Raw genomic sequence first — 23,376 nt, 5'->3', positions numbered from 1 at the left:
GGACTGATTCCAAATCTTTGAAGTATGAATCATTTACACAACAAAACATGTAAATACTGGACCCAGGTTTAAAGATACAGATATTCCCTTTAAGAAATGTCTTGATTTATATTTGATTCTGCCAACGTTTCACTCAGTGTTTTGGTAAAATCATTACCAAACACACAGAAGAGACCCCGCTGAGGTTGATCAATGAAGGTGAAATGGGACATAGACATTTGATTCATTATGAAACAAAAGCTGCCAGAGTACAATTCAGATCTCCTGTGTGTGCCTGACGAAATGTCAATATTCAATCACAATAGGCCACTCTAGGATTTTCTCAGGAGCCTGAACATGACACATCCCAGAATAACCACTGTATGATTTTCACCTTAAATCCTAAAAAAAACAAACTGAAAGACTGCCTCATCAGCTCTGTAGTATGGATAGAGCAGGACGAAGCTACTACACAGTTATTAGCAGAAGCAGGTAGCTCTCCTACTGCCTCTCACTACATAAAGTAAACACTGTGAGCAAAAACAGCCAAGTAGTTTAGTTACATCTAGACTGAGCCAGCAAACCAGCGTTCTGCATGCTAGGTTAGGAGTTTCCACAATGTTTCTGCTTTTCAGTTACTGTTCACACAAACATCAAACTGAGGACATAAATAACACAGAGACTGAACTTTCTGAATCAGGTAGGGATTTAAATGCAACCGCAAGCCTTTGATAACTTCAACACTTAATATTCAACCATAAACTAAGTGAAATCAGATCCCTCACAGCAACACAGACATACTCCATAAAATTCTACCAGTGATCCCTGGAGAAAAAAGAAAAAGACAAAGCCTAACCACGTGACTGCCCACATGTTCTGCTCTTAACTCCACATATGGTTGTTTTCCCATGTCGCAGGATGTTTTCAGCAGCAGCTGCTTTCTGCACTGGTCGATCTTAAGGCACCAGAGCAGCGCAGTTTTGTAACTAAAGTTATGTATCTGAAGAACAAAACATGCCATTAACTAGCAAATCCGAAGGGTCCAAAGAAGCTGCTTAAAATGACATGCCACCAAGACTACAATGTATAATGTTTGTGGCCGCTTCAGGATAGGGGTGCTCGATTATGGAAACAATCATAAATATGACTATTTTGGTCAGTACTTAATCACAATTTGACGAAGACAAAGGTGACATCAACATTTTTTCCCACTGAGCTTTGGGGGGGCTGCAAGACAATAATACAAAAACAGAAACACCTTAAAAGGAGAAGTTCGCCCTAAGTAATCCAAGTCTTCGTAATACTGGAATTTTGGGTGAACTTCCTTTAAATACATGTAAAAATGTCAAATATTACTGATGACTAAGATCACTCCAGGGGAATATCTTTAAAGGTGCAATATGTAACAATTAGCCACCTGTTGAATAGATACTCAAAATAATTAAAGGGCTGTGTATCACTAGAGTAACTGCTACCTGCTGCTACAGAAACTATAGCTGCCGTTACCTAGTTAGCTCCGTTAGCCGTGCAGCTAGCAGTCCAGACAGTTTGGAGAGCTAGTGGAGCAGATGAGATTTTAACCAGGATGGGACAGGGCAGGCTGGTTAGCATGCTAACTTCAGTAGATATCCCTGCAACACAATACATAGACGTCATAAAGTCACAACTGTTATGACGTCTATGTATTCACATTCTGTTGATAATTTCAGGTAATTTTTGAATGTTTTCAACTAAAATCCTTACATATTACAACTTCAAGTATGTACTGTATGATACACCTAACAAGGATTCCCCCTCAGTGTCTTTGTATTGATGCCCTGGTGCTTCATCCTTCTAAACCCTGCAACACAAAAATGTCAGAGTGCCCTTGAGCAAACCACCAAACCTTGGCCTCCTCCAGGGAAGCTTCCCCTGGCTGCCTTCATGCTTCGACCTCTATGGTGAATATGTAGGTGAACATCTCAAATTAACCAAACCACGGGCCTTCTTCCCCAGCTTTTATTGCACCCCGAAACCTCCACCTCATTCCCTCTGCTCCAACCGCAGTCCTCTTCTATCAAACCTGAAGAGTAAACAGCACGCAGCTATTTAAAGCTCCCCCACGACACACTCACATCATGGAAAGTCGGTCCAGGCACCTCGGATGTGGCCCAGCCAACATTCCAGGCCCTGTGGTCCCCCGCGTTAGCTGCTGCTTCGCTCTGAGGCTTCACAAAAGAAATTAGGCATTCCTGCAGTAGGTGGGTACTGAGTCAGGAGAGATGTAGCTGAGCTACAGCATATTAATGGTTTGACTCATCCAACTAATCAGAATGAAGGGTTGCTGAACTCTTAAAAAGAATCACAATGCGCTGGTAATTACTGTTATGGTATTCGCCGCGGCATTTGTCCAACTATCTGTAACAGCTGGGAAGAACTGCAGTGATTAATCAATTAACAGCTTCAGTCATTTACAAAGCTAAATGGCAAAAACTTAAAAGGTTCCAGCTTCTTAAATGTGAGTATTCTCCTTCCATGATAGGAACCTCTATCTCTGGGTTGGTCTGGTTATTTGAAGACACCACGCTGAACTCTGACAGCCATTTTTCCTACTTTTCTGACATTTTATATTCCATCTGAACAGTTAATTGATTTAGAAAACTAGATTGGCACTCAGTAGAGCACCCTGCCAAGGCTAAACACTCCCCTTTAATTTGATCAAGCTGAAAACAATATTAAACCAGATAGCCATGTATCAATATTTTAAAACACCCATTACTGCTTAACCATAATTTAAGCTCACCATATCTCAGATCAAACTGCTACATTGTAAATGCTGCTGAAGTTTTTTCATCAAGGTCCATGCATTATTCCCTGGGAAACTGACAAAAATGCTCTTATCTCATAATATTAAAGAAAGTGAGAGTGTCCCTTTATTCAGATCCGCACCAAAAGTTAATGAGGTCTTCTTGTATTATTTTGTGTTGTTTAAAAAGACAACAAAAACAGTTTACAAAAAAGTTAATGGCGTCTATTCTGGCCCGAGACCCATCCTCCATCCAATTTTCGTGGAAATCTGTTTGATAGTTTTTGTATAATCCTGCTGACAAACCAGCCAACCAACAACAGATGCAGCATTAGAGCCATCATGACACTCCCAGCTCAAAAATCAGCTAACAGTCTTCTCTAACACCCAATTATGACACTGATTTAAAAAAAAAACCAGAAACAATCAATTAATATTTATTGTTAATTGTCAACTTGTGATCCCTGCCCAGTCCCAATACACCCCTTGCCCCTACCATTAAGCCTTACACCTCCATTTTGCACCTCCACACCTAGTGTTGAGCTGTCCCAGTTCTTGTAGGGATAGAGGGGATGGGCGAAGTGTCAGTGGCTCTCCAAGCAGAGGTCTTTCAGAGGCACACGTCAGCCCAAAGCTTATGAGAAATCTGTTTTCTGTGTTTCAATGCATTATGATCCTTTGTTTTATAGAACGCATGAAGCAATCACTACTAGTTTCCTAATGTCTGATTAGCTTACTTGCTAGCTTTGTGCATGAAAGTCCCACTGTTCGACGTATTGAAAGGAATGTTCAATTTCATAGAAGGAGACTTCAACCAGTACCCCTTGTAACTCTGTTTTGAGGGGTAAGAGGGCACTCGAAAACAAGGGGTAGGGGTAAAAACTGGAAATGGGATGGAGCCAATTTGTCTTCATTTTATAAGTAGGTCAACTTTGAACCTGTTGACACATTCGCATTGTCATTATTACGTCATGCTAAACATGAAGAAAAAAAAAAGACTCCTACCTGCAGAACAAATTTCTGATCGATGTAGCGCTTTGCAATGCTGGGCTGGAAGTCTGGATTCTCTAGAAAACGCAGGAGAAACTCATAGACCAGCTGGAAGATAAACAAATAAAAAATTTAATGGACATATGAACCATATAACTACTACAACGCACAATGATGTAATCTAAAGGTTGATAAAGACCGAGACATTGAATGGATCAGATCCTTACTTGAATGTGAGGCCACGAGGCCTCTAGAGTGGGTTCGTCCTCCTCTGGGTCGAAATCAGGGTTGTCACTCGGAGGAAGAGTCCGGAATATATTGGTGCAGATCTGAAGGAAAGAGGAGGAGTCTTATTAATGGAAAAATGAAAAATATACAGGGATACAGCAGAACAATAAGTGATTTTTCATAGATAATCAACAGGTGAGCCTTAACTTTATCCTTAGGAGTGTTGGCAGCTCTTGAATAACTTTGATTTTTGATTTTATACACGTTAAAAAACGTTTACCATGCCATACCATGTCTGGTATGTTTTTTTATTTTTTATAATACAGAGACATATTGGGTAAGTTAGATAAAATAGAAATCTGTTAATGAAATAACATGCAATATTTGCTTAAAAAGGGGTACATCATCTTATTTCTGTGGCTGACTACTGTATTTCTTTGAAATTTAGTAAGTTATTCCACCAAACTAAATCCACACATCTAATAAAACAAGCTGCTTGTAGCTTTATTCAACAAGTGAACCTGTGATTTGTAGATTATTACTTTCTTTTATTTTAACCATATACAGTATGTAGTCTACTGTGAATGGGTGGGACCGTGTGCTTATCATATTAAAACCCTTGCAATGAAATTGGTTAAAGTTTATTTGACTAAATGTCAAACAACTCAGACGAGGTCCACACACAATCTGGACACAAAGTCAAGTCACTGAGCTGGTGGTACAACCATAGAGGAAGCGAATACAAACACAAAGAGTGGAAAGCAACTCTTACTGAGCTTGTTAAATTGAACAGAAGATGTTTAATAACGCTGCCAAAACACAGAGAGCTGGATAAAACCATTAGAGATCCAGCATCTGCCGCAATCCCCTATTAAAATTCTGCACCGGAGACAATCATTGTAGACAGGTCACTGCCACCTCTATCCCACCTTGTTATTTTTAGCTGCTGGGTAAATTTGAGAGTGACACACATAGCAGTGGGGAGCTGCAAAAGCTGGAATTATGTGGCTGGTTGCACACTATCATGCTGAAATGATAAAGACAACATCAAATTACTTATTGGCAGCTGGAAAATCCAAATGACACTAATGGGGGGAGGAAGGTGCCAAAGGAATTTAAAACCTGACAGTGGCTCCAAAACTGACATGCTGCAAAACTCAGGGAAGACCTTTACAAGTGAGCATCACTTCTGAACAAGCTAGCAGAACAGCAATGGATGGAAATGGTAAAATCAGAGCATTAACATTGCGCTTATGAGTCATATTTCAAGACTGAAGAGTTTAGATCTAGAGGCCTCCAGTCAGTCTTCCTTTTCAGTATTAATCATCAAGGAAAAGTCTAGTTTCACACCACATGAGTGCAACATGTGATGTCACACAGTGACCATGCTGCATTGTGGGTAATGTAGGGACCAGGACTTGAAAAGTGTGTGGAATAAAAAAGGTGTCATCTCTGGTGCTCTAATCAATTTTTGATCACTTGTTTTTGAACTGTCCTGTTAAGCTTCTTGTGACCCCCTAAGATTTGTGTTGCAACCCTTTGGTGGATTGCTGACTTGTACTGTCTTCATAACTTCTCCCCGCCGAACCCCGCCGGAAATGTTTTCCAAAAGTTAATTTCATCTAACTTTGGCCACAAAACCTGGCGGAAAATGATCTACTTCCCAAGAAAGCAGAAGCCTCTACATACATTGAAATAATGGCCTTGTTCTGCTATGTTAAACTTGCGCTGTAATAAAGTTCACACACATTCAGCGGGCACTTAATTTAGCACCTCTGGAAGTGTCTCCTCAGTGCCCGTTTTGCTTCCCAAGTGGCCTGAGTGGTTCAAGAATATCTGCTTTAAATTTGACGGATAATGTTCCTTTAAAATTGGATGAATGATTTAATATTATCATCCATTTACAGCAGATTTTTAAAGGATTTGTTTCAGCTGCAGCTCTCCCACAATACAAAGTCACTTTAATATTCTTGGAGTCATCCAGAGGTGATGACGTCACACATTCTCCTGTTGGAAAACCTGGTCAGCAACACTGCTTCGGTGACCATAGTATTCATATGATCTGGTTTTGCTTTTCACATGACCATGTTAGCCTGATCTTGTAATAAGCTGAGAGGAATGGTACGCGGCGTGGTCTTGTGCTGCTGCAGCCCATCCCCTTCAAGGTTGAATGAGTTGTGCATTCAGAGATGCCCTTCAGCTCACCACTGTTGCACTGAGCTGTTATTTGTCTGCTTGTGTCCTTCCTGTTATTTTAGAGAAGTCTGTGAATGTACTGCAGCTGTTTCTGAGCTGCTGAAAACACCATCTGGAAATGACAATTACACATCCAAAATCTCATCCTTTTCTTTAGCCAAACAGTAACAGAACCTGTTGAGTCCCTGCATGATTTATACAGACAGTAATTCACTTGATTTTCTGCTGTTGTTTGCTTTAAGCAGCACTTTTGACAAGTCTGCAATAAAACTGCACATGTAAGCATTCACCACACACCCCCAAATGCATCTGAAAGTTATTATAATTCAGCTTAACTATGCCTCTGTGACTGGACGAAAGTATTTCAGTGCCAGCAAAGAAGAAAAATGAACAGTCAATATTATTCTATTTACTGATTCATCCCTTTAGTCTCCAAATTGTCAGGAAATACTGAAAAATGCCAATTATAGTTTCTAAAGCTAAAGGTGATGCCTTTAAACTGCTTTCTTTTTCTTTGTTGTAATAGAAGACAAAGAAAACCAGGTAACATTCACATGTGCGAAGTTGGAAACAGTGATTTTCTTGCTCAAAAATCACTTATATGATTAATTGATAAACTTTAAAACTGTGAGAATGCACCACAGGTGAGACCGACCTGCCTTCTACACCACATTAAAGGCTTTCACATCATCATCTGCAGAGTGTAAAGGTGTATGCAGATGCTCATAATGAGGCAGATGAATAATAATCAGTGCGCCACCTCTACAAGCTCTCTGTGGCGTATTGCTTTGCTTTCCCTGGTGTGAGCCACATCATTGGCTGAGCTGGTATCAGATGACTCACAGAGTGGGTTGCCAGGCGAGACACTGCGCCTCAGTGTGATGCCCATTTTTCCAGAGGAGAGCTCTGAGGCCAAATGCTCACAAAGTCAAGTAAAATGTGGGGTTTATGAAAGTGGGGCTCAAACAGGGGCAGAATGAGAACCCACATACAGCCTCATACTATATATTTAACATGGCAGGACTGCCCTTCCAGCCCGTCCGCATTGAGGGTATTAAAAGGCCGTCCACACCAAGAACAATCGCTATAACAATAACTATAAAATTAACGACGTGAGCATCCACACTAATGAACATTAACGTTCTGTAAACAGTGGCACCAAGGACATGCTGCACACTCAAGCTGTGTCGGCAGCTTAGGAAAATGGATATTGATGACCTGTTACTGCTGTATGTTACGAAGAGAAACAAAAACAAAAACCTGGAGGTTAGGTTTTACTTCAAATATGAGAGTGATTAGGAGAATCTAACACTGTTATAAGAGTTGTTGTCTTTTGAAGAAAAGCTTGGTGGACGTCAGTAAAGACTAAACAAACTTCAGAGAACCAATCAGCAACAAAGACTGTTAGGTAAAATTAAGTTTTAAAGTTTTAAAATGTTATTGTATTGTATTTTGCAACCTAATATACATTTTGCAAGCATTCAATAAGCTGTATAAATAACCAAATAGACCATCTAAAATGATTCATCAAAGGGGGGAAAGAACAAGACGGCACAACATGAAGCAAAGGGCCATGGGTCGGAAGTAAGTCCAGGACATGCCTGAAAATCATCACACTTTTAAGTTTTCTTAACATGAAAGTAATCCAGTGGTAATTGTCTGTACATCAATGAGAACATTCCATACAGGAACTGCTACTGCATGATTCGTCAATGGTGCCAGTTTACCTAAATGTAAACAAATACAGAAAAACAGGGTTCAAGTTGTAGCCTACAGCTGACTCATGTCTCCATGGCAACACTGTGCTTTCTGCTAATATATGTCACATTTTGGGAACAGTGGTAAAAAAAACAGCAACAAAAAAAACGTGATGCAATTGTCCTCCAAATAAAGTAAGACAAAGAATAACAGTTGAAGTGACAAAAAAAACCATTAACATGTGGTGAATTGCATAATTCCTCCTCTCAGCATCCTGCGTGCTTAATCACTTCACAATATTGAAAAAGAACTACAGTAGGACAAAACAAGATGAACAAGTGTGAGAAGATAACAAAGAAAGGAAATGTGTGACAAATGTTCATGCAAGGAAAAAGGAAACAGTGATTCGTATGCGTGTGTGTGTGAAAGTAAGTAGGAGGATCCTAAAACGGTGACTGTGAGTGAAAACAGTGTAAGATTGCTGACTATAGGAGAGGCTGCAGCTCAGTATAGGGCCAAACTTAGGGTGACAGGAGCAGCAACCGACACCTAGTAACACAGGAGACTAGAGAGAGAGGAGGGCGGAGAGATAGAGGAAAAGTGCAGCATGAGCAAAAATGACGAAAAAGGTGAGAACTTAAGATCAAAGATGCTCTTTTCACACCGACTCTGCTGGGTTTTCACTCATCTCTGGCACAGAAGGGAAGAATTCAATCAAATCTGTCTCGGAGAAGTGATTTTCTATAATATACTCATAACACTAATTATAGAGTTGGCAAAAGAGGCAAGACTCCTTTTACATTGATGAGAAACCGTGCTGTTTGTACTCCTAACAACCTCTGTGATCAAAGCGGTCCTCACTGCAGCAGAATAATGGGTAGCACTTTGAACACTCACCTCTTCATTATCATGTGATGCCAAGCATGGAGTATCCGGGAGAGCTATTATCAAGCCAGCTTTCTGAAAGTGCAGCTGCTATTTGTCTAACCTCATTCAGAAGCCTGTAGTACAGACACTTTAAAGTGACCTGGGTTTTCTCTTTAGCTCGAACCATGTCCCTCCGTTCTGCCCTGAATTGATAGATGAGACAAAAGACAATACCTGTGCACCAGCCGGAGTCACGCATTTATTCTACTCCGGCCTTACAATCCTGGTAACCCAAAAGATCACTGATGTGCAGTGGACAAGCCACTCCATGTTAAGTAGCTCATGATCCAGTGGATGACATGTTGAGCACACGGTTTTCTGCCACGTGAGGACTGAAACTGTGTAAAATCTGAATTTGAAATGCTTCAGATCAAAGCATATTTTACTGACACACAACAAAAATAATTGCAGATATTTCTTTCTTCTTGTTAGTGTGATTTATTTGTAGGACTTGAGTTTTGAGGACTAATGAGGTTTATTTTTAATAATTTGAAATACTTACTGCTGACAACGATTTTCTGCTCTGTTTACTATCTGTGTTTAATCGTGCTATGCCCCAAAACCCCATATATACATCCTGTATTCACCACAAGGTTTAATGTTATATTTATACACTCTACAGCTCTACAGACAAGGAAATGCTGACATTAGGAACAAAGTATTACTATGATGAAAGAATGGCATATACCTATGCCAACAGTCCCCTTTTTTACTCACTCACAGATATCAGCCACCTAAACAACAGATTTTTTTCAGCAAGATCCATGCATTATTCCTTGAAGAATTAACTAAAAAGCAGAAAAACTCCCTATCTCCCAGAGTTAAAGAAAGTGAGAAAACATTCCTGGATCTGTCCCTTTATCTGGATGCAAACCAGTCAAGTTAATGTGGTCTATTCTGGGCTGAGACCCATCCTCCCTCCAAGTTTTTGTGTAATCCTGCTGAAAAACCAACCAACAAATCAGAGTAACCAATATTTTGGGTTCTCTTTTAAATGAGCTATTTTTGATTGCAACGTTTGTTTGCTATATTTGTTTATAGGCTTCTACAGCTTTACCAACTCCAGGCAAAGTTAGGTGGATAGCCTTTATTTATTTAAATTCTGGTGTTATTAGCAGCCATAACTGACAACAGCCATTACTCTAATTGCTTTAAGGGTGGGACCGGCACAATAACAAGGCATAGAATGTCTCTAATACATACTGTATCTTAAACACAGATGTTTCAGCAGTTTTAACATTGACCTCAAATGCAAGTTGTTGCTTGCTGTCAAATTTGCATGTAAAGGTGGCAAGGTCCGCCAAATATAAACAAAGTAAAACAGTATGAAATTGTGTTGTCCTTTAAAGTCAGTTTGTTTATTCAGTCATGAAAACAAAGACAGTTTGTTTAGGCATATAAAAAGTCAGTCAATGAAGATCTTTCTCGAATTGAAATTTCTTCCCCAAAACTAGATAGTGCACCTTTAAAACTGAAATGAAGTGGCGGTTTAATGCCATCATATAAACAAGTACAACATTTTTTATTAAACTGAACACAACCTGACAACATCTGTCTTAAGCTGCAGATTTGTGGTACTGTGTGTTGCCACCCTACACCATCCAAACAACAATATGACTTCCTAGAGAAGTCGATTCTTCATTTGTTGAGCTGTTTCACAGCAATGAAACCAGTCATGTGATTGGCTGACAGATTATGCGTTAATCACTGCACCCTCCAATTTATATTCCACTTCACCGAGCCCTTTTGCACTTCATGGTGTGCACCTACACTTACTGAAAAAGCAGGAGGCACTGGTGACGCCTACACAGTCCGCGCACCCAAGACCTGTTGCTTTGCACTTGTCGTTGCACAAAAGTATAAACAAAACTTGTTTAAATTACATTTATCTACAGTCATTTGTCGCGGGAACAAACTTTCAACAGCTTCCGACTTTCAAGGGACTGCCAAGTGCAAATTAGCGGCTTAAATGATGTCATTATGTTAATCTGTAAAACACCTTAGAAGACAAACCAGATCCTAAATCAATGGTTGCAAGGTACAACATGGATGAGTGCCTGCAGTCCATTAATAATCTGAAGACTCCTTGACTGAGCTGTGGAAGTGCTCATTCGTATCCATCATGATAATCTACTGTGTGGGGTGAATCACTGCAGCACTGACTACAGTACTGACTGTTGTGTTCTAAATGTTGTACATGAGTCATTATAGTACTGTAGGAGGAAACTAGGCTGTGAGGGCACCTGCTCCATCGACACAAATCTATAGCATGTTGGCCAAAGATGCTTTGCAGGGAGTTAGCTCTGTAAGATTCCTGCAGCAGCCAATGTGTTCATCACTCAACCCCGACATTTACTGAGTTGGCCCTACGCGGTTACTTTTCTAGTAAATGCACTCATGGAAGTACTGAGATCATAAGTCCAGATCATAAGTCAACAAAATATAAGTTTACATCATTAAATAACTAAAGTGTCATATTCACATGCAACTGACTTACTGATTAGTTACTATTCTGATCATTAGGTCCGATGCAAAGTGCAAAACATGTTTTCAGATATCTAAAAATTCATGACGAGAGAACTCTGATGACAATCACACCGAACAAGGATGACAACCACAGCACAGATATTCATCACTTGCAAAGTTATGGTAACACATCCTGCCACAGAAATATGGCTGACTGACACAGACATAATGTGAAAAGACTTAAATATTTATGTTGGTTGTTGGAATGGTGGTTCATACATCATTACAGGAGAAACTATTTTGTATATTTGCCGTTTCTTTCATAACAAAAATGGATGTGTGGAAGAGGATTTCACCTTCACAACCAAAATTGCCCCACAGAACAGCACTGCTACTTGGGGTTTGGAGGCAGCACTGAAACACGGAAACAAAAGGGAGTGTAATGATATAGGGTTTGTTTGACATAACTACAGGAAGTCTTGTTTTAACTGAGGTCAGCAGTCTACATCATACGTCAGTGGATTCGTTTAAACACAGTGAATGAGACTGAAGTCGCTTACAGTGGCTAGAATTATTTTAAAAACTGAGTGGGTGGGTGTCATCATACAAGCTTCAGACAGAAGCTACCACTAGTATACAAAATACAGTAAATAAAGCTGCGTTTCTACCAAGTACTTTCCATATAGTACTCTTTGAATCCTACGTAACCCATGGTAACCCCAGACATGCTTTGTGTTTCCATGAGAGATTGACAGTATATTGTCCAGGCTCAATATCGGGGCTGATATTCAGCATTTTTTTGATTATCAGTGTTGGAGATTTCTCTGTCACATTGCCGATAAAATACACTAAATTAAAAATGTGCTACTTTGGCTCTGATACAACATCCTCTAACACAATGTCGCACCCACAACAATATCTGATTGGTAACATCACAGTTAATAGCCTATAACCAGTAAATAATATGAATCTTTTAAGTAACTAGTAACTACATTTATCAAATAAATGTAGAGGAGATGAAGTGTAAAGTAGCAGAAAAAGGAAATACTCAAGTACCTCAAAATTGTACTAAAATACAGTACTTGAGTAAATTGTAGTTTTGACAGTAAGATTTTTCAATTTCACTGCAAATGAATATCAGTTCCAAATACTGGTACAGAGGCCCTGTCCTCGCTGCAGCCGCCCCGGGTTCGGGTCCGACCTGGGGTCCTTTGCTGCGTGTCACCCTCCCTCTCTCTCATCCTGTTTCCTGTCATCTCTGAAGCTGTCTTATCAATAAAGCCATATAAAGGCCCCCCCCAAAAAAAGTTTTTGAAAAAAAAAAATTCTAATAATTGGTAGCGATATTGGCCCTGAAAAAGCCACATCTGTCGACCCATGGTTTCCACTGCAGATAGTACTCTTAAATGTAGACGCGGTGGTTGCTGGCTGGCTTAGGGGGTAACCCCCTTTCACTTTTTCACGGGCTGAACATTGTCTGTGTTTGTCTGTGGCTGCATTTATGAACCAAGACACTGCTCTGCTAAGCTCGCATTCACTGTCTCTTTTCTACCGCTCGCTCTCTCTTTTACTCGACCACACAATCTCAACACACAGCACAGGTGTGTGGTTGCTTATTACAACAAAGAAACAATCCTTGCATGTGAAAAAGAGCGGCTAGTTCCCTACATTCAGCAAGCTTGTTAGCTTTTTTAGTCTAATAAATATATAAAAAACTCTGTTAAACATGAGCAAAATAGTCTTATTGAACATACCTAGAACTGAAACAATCACCCGGGCCAGCAGTTACAGGTCACTGCTATGGGTGTGTGCTTTGTGCTAACTGGGTTAGCTGCTGAATGAGTCTGTTGCTGCTGCAGCAGCTCTGTTCTTTGGCTCAGGGAGCGCAGAGGCAGAGCCGACTGATCTACAGTGTTTTAACTCCACCTTTTAGTATCCGATCAGTGTGTTAGCCTCCTCAACAGAGGGGTAATGAAAAAACAGGACGGCACAGAACGGTTCTTCTGATACCATCCACTACTTTTGACAATGGAAGTGCAAAAAAAAAAAAAACTGAACTGAAGTGAACCAGACTGCTTGGTGGGCTGAGAGACAGCACCTATTACAGTCTCAAACATGTTTTGAGTGAAAATTGACAAAATGGTGTCAACAAGTCTGCTCTTCATTTACTGTATTTAGTGGGTGATGCAGAGAGTCAGAGAGAGAGCAAAGGAAACTAAAAAAAAAAGCTAAAGAAAAATGCACTAAATAGATAAAACTTCAAACTAAACCAAGAATAGGGCTTTTCCTGTGTTTATGCTGTGGAGCTGTGTGTAAATGGAACCAGTATAGTAAAGTGAGTGCTATGAAGGTGTTAACACGTGCTGTTGACATGACACACCCTGTCTAGACATGCAATCAGCCTGCATTTTTTAATCCTGCTCAAGTGCACAGGATGTTTCATAGTGACACAGAGAGGAGACCTCTTTGCTGTTAAATAAATAACGCTGGTAATAGTGATTAATTGCTGCTGTTGTCACTGTGGGTTTGCATGCAAAGTTCATTTTCTAATAAGAAATACAGAGAAAAGAGCTTGAAGCCCTGTGTTCGTGTTTCCTCACCATATCAGTAATCTCTGGGTATGCAGATTCAACCAGCACCCCTCTGTTGGTGGAGACGTAGTCGACGAGCTCGTTAAGTGTGGCCCTCTTGATCTCCTTGCTCTTCAGGTCCGTCACCGAGTCAAAGAAGTCGAAGAGCATGCAGCACTGCTGGAGTTTCTGGGTGAACAGTTCCTGCTGCTCTGTCGAGGGGGCATCTGGAATTACACAAATGAGGGGAAATACACTGATTCACTGCTTATGTACACTAGAAAGCACAATCTAATGCTCCATGGAAACAGATTATGGATGTGACAAGAGATGATGACAGCTGCAACTGTTCCCCAAGCTGGTTAGACTTGGCTGTGCAGAACAGTAGGAAATGCAATAGAACACATTGGCTTGGATTTTTTTGTTTTTGACATCCTCAACTCAAATAATCAATAAACAGGATTAAAGACACATCGAAACAAATTAAATTGCCAATAAATGTCCTAAAATGTTCCAGTTTGCTAGTTTATGGCACACTGTTACATATCAAACTAAAAGCTGGACAAACAGGCCAACCAAGTACACGGATGTATTCTGCCACACAGAGGCAGCCCCGTCACTCTCGGCTTTGATTGTAAAGCCTTTTATGGATTAGACGGTGAGTGCGTTCGGGGTTATTAGAGCTGTCAAACTTGACCCCAGCTAAGCTATAAACAGCATTTGGCAGGTGTCCAGAAATGCAGTGACACACTGTACAGTGATGTTCTGTTCCAACAGAGCAGCAGCTCATCGCCGCAGACACAGGACTCTTTCTATAATGGCAACAGGAACCAGCACTGCAGGTCTGATTTACAACTACTATAGAACCAGATACCCTCCGAAGGTTTAAGGGTTACACAAATATAGATGCCAACGATGACACTTGTTGACACTGAGGTGGTAATAAATATCTTTCTGTAGCGTGAATGTCTACATTGGACATTTTTCTGTGTAAATGAAACTGAGGTTAATACATTTGAATTGTTTATTAGTGAATTAGTGTTAGTACTGTTTCCCATCTATACAAGAACTTGAGTAACATACATGCTATTAAGCAGTTCTCGATACATTTACAACAAGGAATTGACCGATTATCAGAGCTGATATTCAGCTTTTTTCCGTTCATCAGTATCTGTGTTTATTGTGTCCAACTGTTGTTAAAATAAATGAATTTAAAAACAGTACTTTGCAGCAATCTTTCGATGTCTGTTCTCTCCTCTCTGGGGTCTCACTCACTGTCCTGCCCACAACACTATCTGATTGGCTATCCATCACAAGTAATAGAAAAATTGATTTGTCGAACTACAGTAAAATTAACTGGCAACAATTTTGATAATTGGTTGATCATTTTACTAATTTTTCCGAATTAACGTTTTGGTTCTAGCTTCTTAAATGTGCAAACTGTATTTTCTGTGATGGCCCCCTTTTCACTATCTTGACATGTTTTAGACAAACGGATCATTAAATTAATCCATGATTAAAACTAGCAAAGTGCATAACTTTGTCAAGGCCCAAAAGTCCCCTTTAATTCAAATAAGACAAATAAAACATATTAAAATCTGCTAGACCACCTAAACACGTGTGATTTTTTTCCATCAAGATCCACGCATTGTCCCCTAAGAAATTGATGAAATGTTAAAAAAAGGAATTTAAAAAGTTAATGGGGTCTATTTTAAAACCAATCCGCCATCAAACTTTAGTAGAAATCTGCTTAGTAGTTTTTGTGTAAACCTGCTGACAGATCAACCAGCCAACAAACAAATAGACATGAGTGAAAACATAACCTCCTTGGCAGAGGTAAAAATCATTTTTTGCAGCCCTAAAACATACAACACACTTGTGTATTCACACTCCAGCACCGCAGAGAGTGTATTTTAACAGCAAAAGGAGAGGAGTCAGGATGAAAAGTGTCAAGAGTTTCTTCTTGAGTAATGTTATGTAACTGAAATGGCATTACCCATAAAATGGTGTGGAATGGGGGCAACACACAGTCAAGCCCAGCCAAAAAAATTCACAATGTTTCACACCTACTGAAAATGTTCCGGTGGTGTTGACAGCTGACGAAGCTCTTACGTAACTGAACTCTACGGGTCAGACCACTGGCTGCTGCTGAGTGAACTAAATATCGGAGTGTAACTTGTTAACGTACTTCTTTGCCTTAATGCCAATTTTCTGAAGTATCAAATCTCAAAGGAATCTCCATTCAAAGGATGGACTGAATACCTGACTGGAACAAGTGAGGAAAAAGGACCAAGATGCCCCTGTGGCCTGATTGTGCTGTTGTTAACATGACACATGAGAAGCTCACATTTCCTCCCTCTAAGTGCATAAACTGGGGTATGGTAGACTTGTGTAACGCTGGGAGTCAGCACTATGAGCCGGTATACTGGACTCAAACATCCAGTGTGTTCTAGGTTTATATCAGAGGCAGTGAAAAGCACATTTTTCAGCCTCTAAGACAGATATAGCCACCTTAAAGAAACAGTTGGCCTTTTCAGGAAATGCATTCATTTGCTTTGTTGCTGAGTGCCAGGTAAGAAGATCAATACCAGGGTGTTCCCTGCCTATCTGCTGATTTGCTTATGACACAGTCACAATTTTTGCAAGGTCAAGGTAATCAATGAATTACTGTGGGGGCAAAAAAATATATATTTGTAATAAACTCTAGTTAGGTTTAAAGCTAGGTTTGGTAAGTGATTTTAAAATTATGTTCCATATTTGTAGAAAATCTCTGGAAATCCAGACAGCAATCAATTAATCAAATGCTCTCAGAAAAAAGAAAACAATCCGGTGCCTGTGGCTGTCGCAGGCCTCTAATAAGCCCATCCAATCATTTCAAATCAATCTAATTAACTGATTGTGCGGCTAACTTGCTTGTCTTCCAAGGAACCTGCCTATCTGTGTGACTCTACCAGTGCAATCACTACACATGACCAGAGTATTCAAACAGGGATAGGCAGATATTTTGCCAAAGCTAATAGCAAGCTAGTTGCAATAGAATGGAAGGGAAAGTGCAGCCAAGATCCCAACGCTAGCAGTGAGTAGTGACAAAAGCCAAGTTTGTCGTTTACACTGATTATGACAATGTTAGCTTTTTTCCGACATGTAAATGAGATGTAAGGTAACTGGTATGACAATGACAATGATGCACTGTGACCACAGTGCAAACTCCCTGAGCCAAAGAACAGAGCTGCTGCAGCAGCAACAGACTCATTCAGCAGCTAACCCAGTTAGCACAAAGCACACATCCATAGCAGTGACCTGTAACTGCTGGCCCGGCTGATTGTTTCAGCTCTAGGTATGTTCAATAAGACTATTTTGCTCATGTTTAACAGAGTTGTTTATATACTTATTAGACTAAAAAAGCTAACAAGCTTGCTGAACGTAGGGAACTAGCCGCTAACATACATCTCCCTGTTGGCCTACCAAGAGCTACAGGGCAATACAAGGGAGGAGGTGGGATTTTTTGGTTGAATACTTTGAAAATTTAGCTCATACAATCTTACCAGCCCCAGTTTATAGTTTAGAAAGCAAGCAAAATTCACTAAACTGAAGTTAGTTTTAGGTTGGATCCGTGATTCAACAACATCTTCTTACTCAGTTTCAACCGTATAGTCTGTAAGTGGACGGTCAACTCACCTCCAAGCCCTAGCACTAGGGACCATCAATAAATTACTGTTTAAATGCTGCAAAACCAAATGTTATTTTCAACACTTTCATGCTGACTAGACCATATTAAATTGGTTTCATGTGGCACACATTTTTTTGATTGCTAATGTGTAATCAATTGATTTTACATAAACATATGAATAGAAAATAAATGCAGTTCATTCAATAGCTTCCATGTCACGCGACCCAGTAAACCAGTGTGAACCGTATTACTACCGCGGACAAATAGGACACACCTTTTCTTGTTGGATTTTAGTTGTTCTTCTATTTTGTTTGATGAAATTGTAACTTTTTTTTTTTTCCATTTAGTGTCTGTTTTCCTTTTGTGAAGCTATTTTTGCCTCTCAGATACTGATGCATTAGTGCACCAATTCCTCTGGGTTCTGAGCAGGGAAGGAAAATATTTCCATTACAACTATGAAGCCATGTACGAACAAACAGAGAAGAAAACATTTGAGAAATCAGATAGACATTCCAGATTAATCAAGCTGTCAAAGATCTACATGGATTCAGAGCTTCAGAGCAATAAATGGTCATGTTGATCTGAAGGATAAAACAGGACTCCTTCACTCCCACATGAAATATTTTATCTTGGCATCACAAAGCAGCCGACACTGGAAGTAAAATGAGGAAACACATTTAACAAAAGTGATTCTCTCTGCACTGCTGTATCTTACACAGCTCCAGGATTCACTTAAACTATTATCTGAATGTGATAACATGCAATTTTATAAACAAACATGAACATGAGTAAGAAAGTGGCAGGGTTAGAAGGACAAACAGATACAGCACAAGATGTATAATTATTCCTTGAGTGAGTAGGTTAGGAAATAACTCGTAAATGGTCTTATTTGTGTCTCTGGTGAACTCTGATGGCATTGTTGAGTATAAACCTCAACTGAAAAGGGCTCTGTAACTATGGGAGACCTGAATCACAGCTTTCAACATTTTTAACAGACCTTTTGAATATCTTAAAGATGATAGCATGACCTCAAATGACAGGATTTACAGGGAAACTTGAACAGTTTCTGTACAATTCTGTGAGTAGTCATCACCCACAAACGTCAACTATGTTACTATTCGTGGAATAAGATTCAAAAAGAACCCAACAGAGTATCAAAGTCCTAAATATGCTGCAGCTTTTTCTGTTGTGCCAAACAGAAGAAACAACAGCTCATCTGCCCCGTATTTAGCAACCCAGACTCTAAATGTTGCCGACCGCTGTCATGTAGAAACCAAACCTTGCACAAGCCATTCAGTGGGTTTCATTTCATGTTGGTCATATTTTTCAGCCAACTATAAATGGGTGAATATCACATTGGTGAGTCACTTATAAGACAAATGCTATGCTGGTATTTGTTAAGTAGCATACTTGCAGAACAAAGTGTGTTTGGCAGGGTGCACAATGTAATTTCCAAATCCTGTAATTGCATATACAGATTTGCTGAAATGAAGTCTTGTTCATGTGTTTAAATAAAACATAGAGGAATGAATCTCTGTTAACTTAACTAAATTGCAGCAATGTTCGTGTTTGAACTTCAGTGTCATTACTTTCCATTTCCAATTCCAATTAATATATCAATGATTTTTATAAAACTACAATGTTTGAGACGCTGAAATTAGTCAGTAGTTTTGCCTGAACGATGCAGAGTGGTTTCTCAGAAACATGCACTGTATTATGCACAGCGAAGACCAGATTTGCTGGCAAAAACAGGAAATATGATCTCAGCTCTACAACCACAGCACTGACAAGAGAGTTTGAAGAAAAAGAGTCATCAACTGTTCATTAACGACACAAAGACGAGAGGCAAATTAAACCTGAATAAATGAGAGGAGAAGCATAACTGAGGGCCTCGATGGATGGGTCAATTAGTACAAAATGATGTGGATCTTATCCTATGGCCTTCACAGTCACCAGCTCTCAACCCAACTGAACACCTACAGGAGATTTTGAGCCATCAAGTTTGATAACACTCTACACACTCTACCATCAACACGAAACACGAAACCAACTCTTAAAAAGTATGTTCATCCCTCCAATAGAATCCTGGGATACAATACCTCACATGACAGAGCAAACACATATGTTCATACATGTTGGCAAATGTGTTCAAATATAATTACAGATGTATCTATTGTGCAAACAGTATCTCTTTAAACCTTTTGCTGTAAGCCTAGCAAATCAGCTTTAATCCATCTTTTCTCTTCTGATTATTGTTGGAAACCAGGTGAAGGGTTTCCAGGAGGCTATGGTGAGAAAGCTAGAAGATTAGGTATTGTGCATTAAACTGCATATATTTCTGCGAGTGATGAGTTGAAGGTGCTCAATATTCCACGAGAGAAACACCTCCTGCAGCAGAGAGTACATAATTACGTGTATTAAGTGATTTCTAAGGATGAAGGCTCTCACTGGTAGCCACAGTGAGAATTTCTATCAGGTATTTGGGATGCTTGGACTATTTTATGCACCTTCATATGCACAGAAATTCAACAAAACAAATGGACAGGTGGCTCATGGATCTCTGAGACTGATGTGATTGCACAGGTGAGAATTATTCCTGCCAATAGCCACCATTTCACAGTGGAATTTAATGTTTTATATAAGATAGGCAAGAGAGGCAGCAAGGATATTGATAAGGTTTTGTTTGAAAAAGTTATTTTTTCAGGAAGATTTGAGCCTGACTGATATATATATCCTTATATCAATGTCCGAAGGCTACTGTAGATACAAACTGCAACCACTACCATTACATTTGTATGTTCAAACCAGCAGCTATCTCTCACAGCATAACGTTAAAACTATAAATATCTGCGTCATCGTGGATAGCTGCAGTTATGCAACCCCTTTCCATTTAAGCCTGCCTTGTTTCACTGCCCCAATGACTGATTGTGCCCTGGATGAATAGTGTTCTGCTGCTTTCTACTGCAGCAGAGGGCAACGGTCCTGGAAAACAGAAATGCATCACTCACAGGGTACGTTTGTGGCGATCATGCAGTTTTTTCTTAACACAAGCAGGATTACATGACTTGAGTCTAAATTTGCAGGTTTAAAATGTACAGATGAACCATTTTATAGATAATGTGCTGCATTATTGGGAGTAGCAATGACAATTTGATACTGTGCAGCTAGAGTTAAGTATCTGACCTCTATTTGCAATTTGATTAACAATGTTCAGCAGCAACAGCACTTGCCGCCTCTTTTCAATCTAAAATGTAGTTAAACAGAAACAAACTGTCCCAGTGCATAATCATCTTTCAATCTGCAAGGGATTCTATCAAATCACAGCATCAAGGCTCATCTGTGTGTTTCAGCCGATACTTTGACACAAACATAAGGATGGATTTGCAGTGTGAACACATAATGTTAGAAACACTGGGGGTTTTGACCTATTCAAGGTAATATACAACAAACACATTTATATGGCACCTCAGAAATCCAAAGCTCACCACATAAAAACTGCTGTACACTAATCCCTGCCCTTTTGGTGCCCATCAACATTTCATAGAAATATAGCCAAGCAGAAAGAAACCAAAACAAACTGAGGGAAGGTATGCAGGTCAGGTGACCTCTGAACACACAGATTAGTCCTGCACAGTCTCAGATTGTACAATACAGAGTTAAGTTCAATTTGTCTCCACTGCCACAAGTTTCCAGTCCTTTTACAACCTGCCCACTGCGACGATAAACACAGGTTAGGTTTTTGCATTGAATGAGTGCACTGAGTTGACTGCTATCAAATATGAGTTCATGATTAACATGAACATACTGGTGCACTGAGGTCGAACACACTTTGACTTGACCATTTTAATGGAGCACATTTCACAAATAGCTCAACCAATCAGAATTTCACCTTATTGTTTGCTAAGTGCACAATATGTAAATTATGTCGCCAGGAGTCTCTCTATCAAAACAAAACAAAGGCATTTGTCAAGTGTTGTGTGGGGGGAAGGCCGGCAAGTGACATAGCAGTTGCTCAGCTGATTTCTGATCAGCTGAGCACTGTTTACTTGAGTCAAATTGTGGATTTCAGCAAAATATATAACAAAGATATAAAGTTATCTTTAACATTTAGATAAAGACCGTGGTTTAATTTTAGGCCTATCCAACTAAAGACACATTTATACTGTGTGCAACCTTGACTGGTGCTATCAATAATTTGCTTCCTCCTTGACAGATTTTGAAACAATTATAGCATTCTGAAATAGGGAGGCCTAAGGGAAGTAAAAAGGCCAAAAAACATGCATCACATTTCTATTGAACTAAAAGGGTTTTATATTTGGCTTATAACTTCTGGAACACCACCAATCATTTCTCTGTGGGAGCCGACAGCAAAAGACCTTGAGTGCTACATCTGGTCATCTACACCATCTGCACTGGTTTCATTCCTGCCTGTTAAGACTGACATGTATTCTTCACAACCACAATATGAGAAAGAAAATGAATGAATTGGTATTACTGGTATGACAACACTGGAGGACATGTGAAGTGCTTCAACATGTGCAGAACATGACTGGTAAAATAACAGTAGTGACAGTCTACTGTAGGCATAACGTGACCATCAATGCATGACGGGCGTGGTGGCATGTAGGTCATACTGCAGCTGCTGAACTGGTTGGGTAAGATGGTACCACATGTATACTATAGGCTTTTGTTTGTGTGCACATTCAAAAAATGATGGCACAATATGGCACAACAGCAACCAACAAGCAGCTTAATGAAACATTATTACTGTAAACTACAAACTGGAAATGTGAAAAAGAAAATAAATGTTCAGGGAAAATAAAATGAATGCACATATTACAGATGATCTGTGAGTTAATATAAAGTTAGGTAATCAAAATGAAGAATCAGGTCTTCCACCAAGAAAAGACTTAAAAATAAAGACTAAAAATGCACCAGTTCAAGATTTCATTCAAGTTCACCACAATCTACCATTTATTATTTATTTACCAAGAGAGCAAAAAGTAAAGTCACAGCAGTTCTGCAATGATTTCAAGCTTCACACCGACAACAATATGTTTCAAAGCCTGTCATTACAGAAAATAAACACTTTGTTAGCTTTCTAGGTTTGGGGTGTGTTTGTGTGCGTGTGAGGTCAACACATGTGGTTTTAGCTCGCCCTAAAACACTATTTGACCACATCCATAAAAGTGTTTCGATTATGAAAATATGCTTTCAAAGGTCTATCTGAAAATAGAATTACTCTCTGCAGTTCAATGCCTTTGCACACCTGTCAAGTTGCAGTTTACATCCATGTTGTTGCAGACTCATATACCATGATATATGTAGTGAAGACTTTGAAGGCATTTAATAAAAGGTAATAAGTGTTGTTTGTGGCTAAATGGAAGTCATTATATTGATGTGCAATTCCAGTGAGAAACCTGGCGACTTCAGTAAGTCAACTGATTGCTGATAAGTAACAGCTATGGCTAATAGGTTTGTTTACCAGACTGTTAGCTTCAGTAGTGAACCAGCTAATATTCAGAGGTGTTCAAGATGTTTAACTAGACAGTGACAACTGAGTGGCAGACTTTGGACTGTTAAGAAAGCAAAGCAAGTTTTGTTCCCTGATTCTAATTAGAAGTCCATTCAACACCAAAGTATCAAAAATATGAAGAAAATCCTTAAGTACAAAGGTAGAAAGCAAGAACTTCTTCCTTTGTCCAAGGATGATCAAAACAAAAAATAAATTCTTTGAAATGAATCAAACTCCTTTGAGGTTAGTTCTATTTTGGACTTCATACTCTACTATAAAGAGTACTCCAACATGTCTCAGAGAAACTACTTGTGCCATTTTACTCACATTACCTCTACGAGTCACTCTGAAA

The 23,376-nt window shown here is 39.5% G+C and overlaps 1 protein-coding gene across 1 annotated transcript in view; it reads right to left on the bottom strand.

Moving 5' to 3' along the window:
• Positions 1 to 23,376, bottom strand: part of ppp2r5a (protein phosphatase 2, regulatory subunit B', alpha isoform) — a 44,426-nt gene that overhangs the window by 10,723 nt on the left and 10,327 nt on the right. Inside the window, exons 2-4 of the mRNA XM_084376902.1 lie at positions 13,870 to 14,066; positions 3,982 to 4,083; positions 3,770 to 3,862 (exon numbers count right to left, since the gene is read on the bottom strand). Of these exons, the coding sequence (XP_084233028.1) occupies positions 3,770 to 3,862; positions 3,982 to 4,083; positions 13,870 to 14,066 (392 nt within the window). The remainder of the gene's footprint in view (positions 1 to 3,769; positions 3,863 to 3,981; positions 4,084 to 13,869; positions 14,067 to 23,376) is intronic.

The sequence above is a fragment of the Pagrus pagrus genome, assembly GCF_965226575.1.
Source record: "Pagrus pagrus genome assembly, chromosome: 16".
Taxonomy (NCBI): Eukaryota; Metazoa; Chordata; class Actinopteri; order Spariformes; family Sparidae; genus Pagrus; species Pagrus pagrus.
Note: the sequence above shows the minus strand (reverse complement) of the source record. Positions and strands in the feature narration are given on the sequence as shown.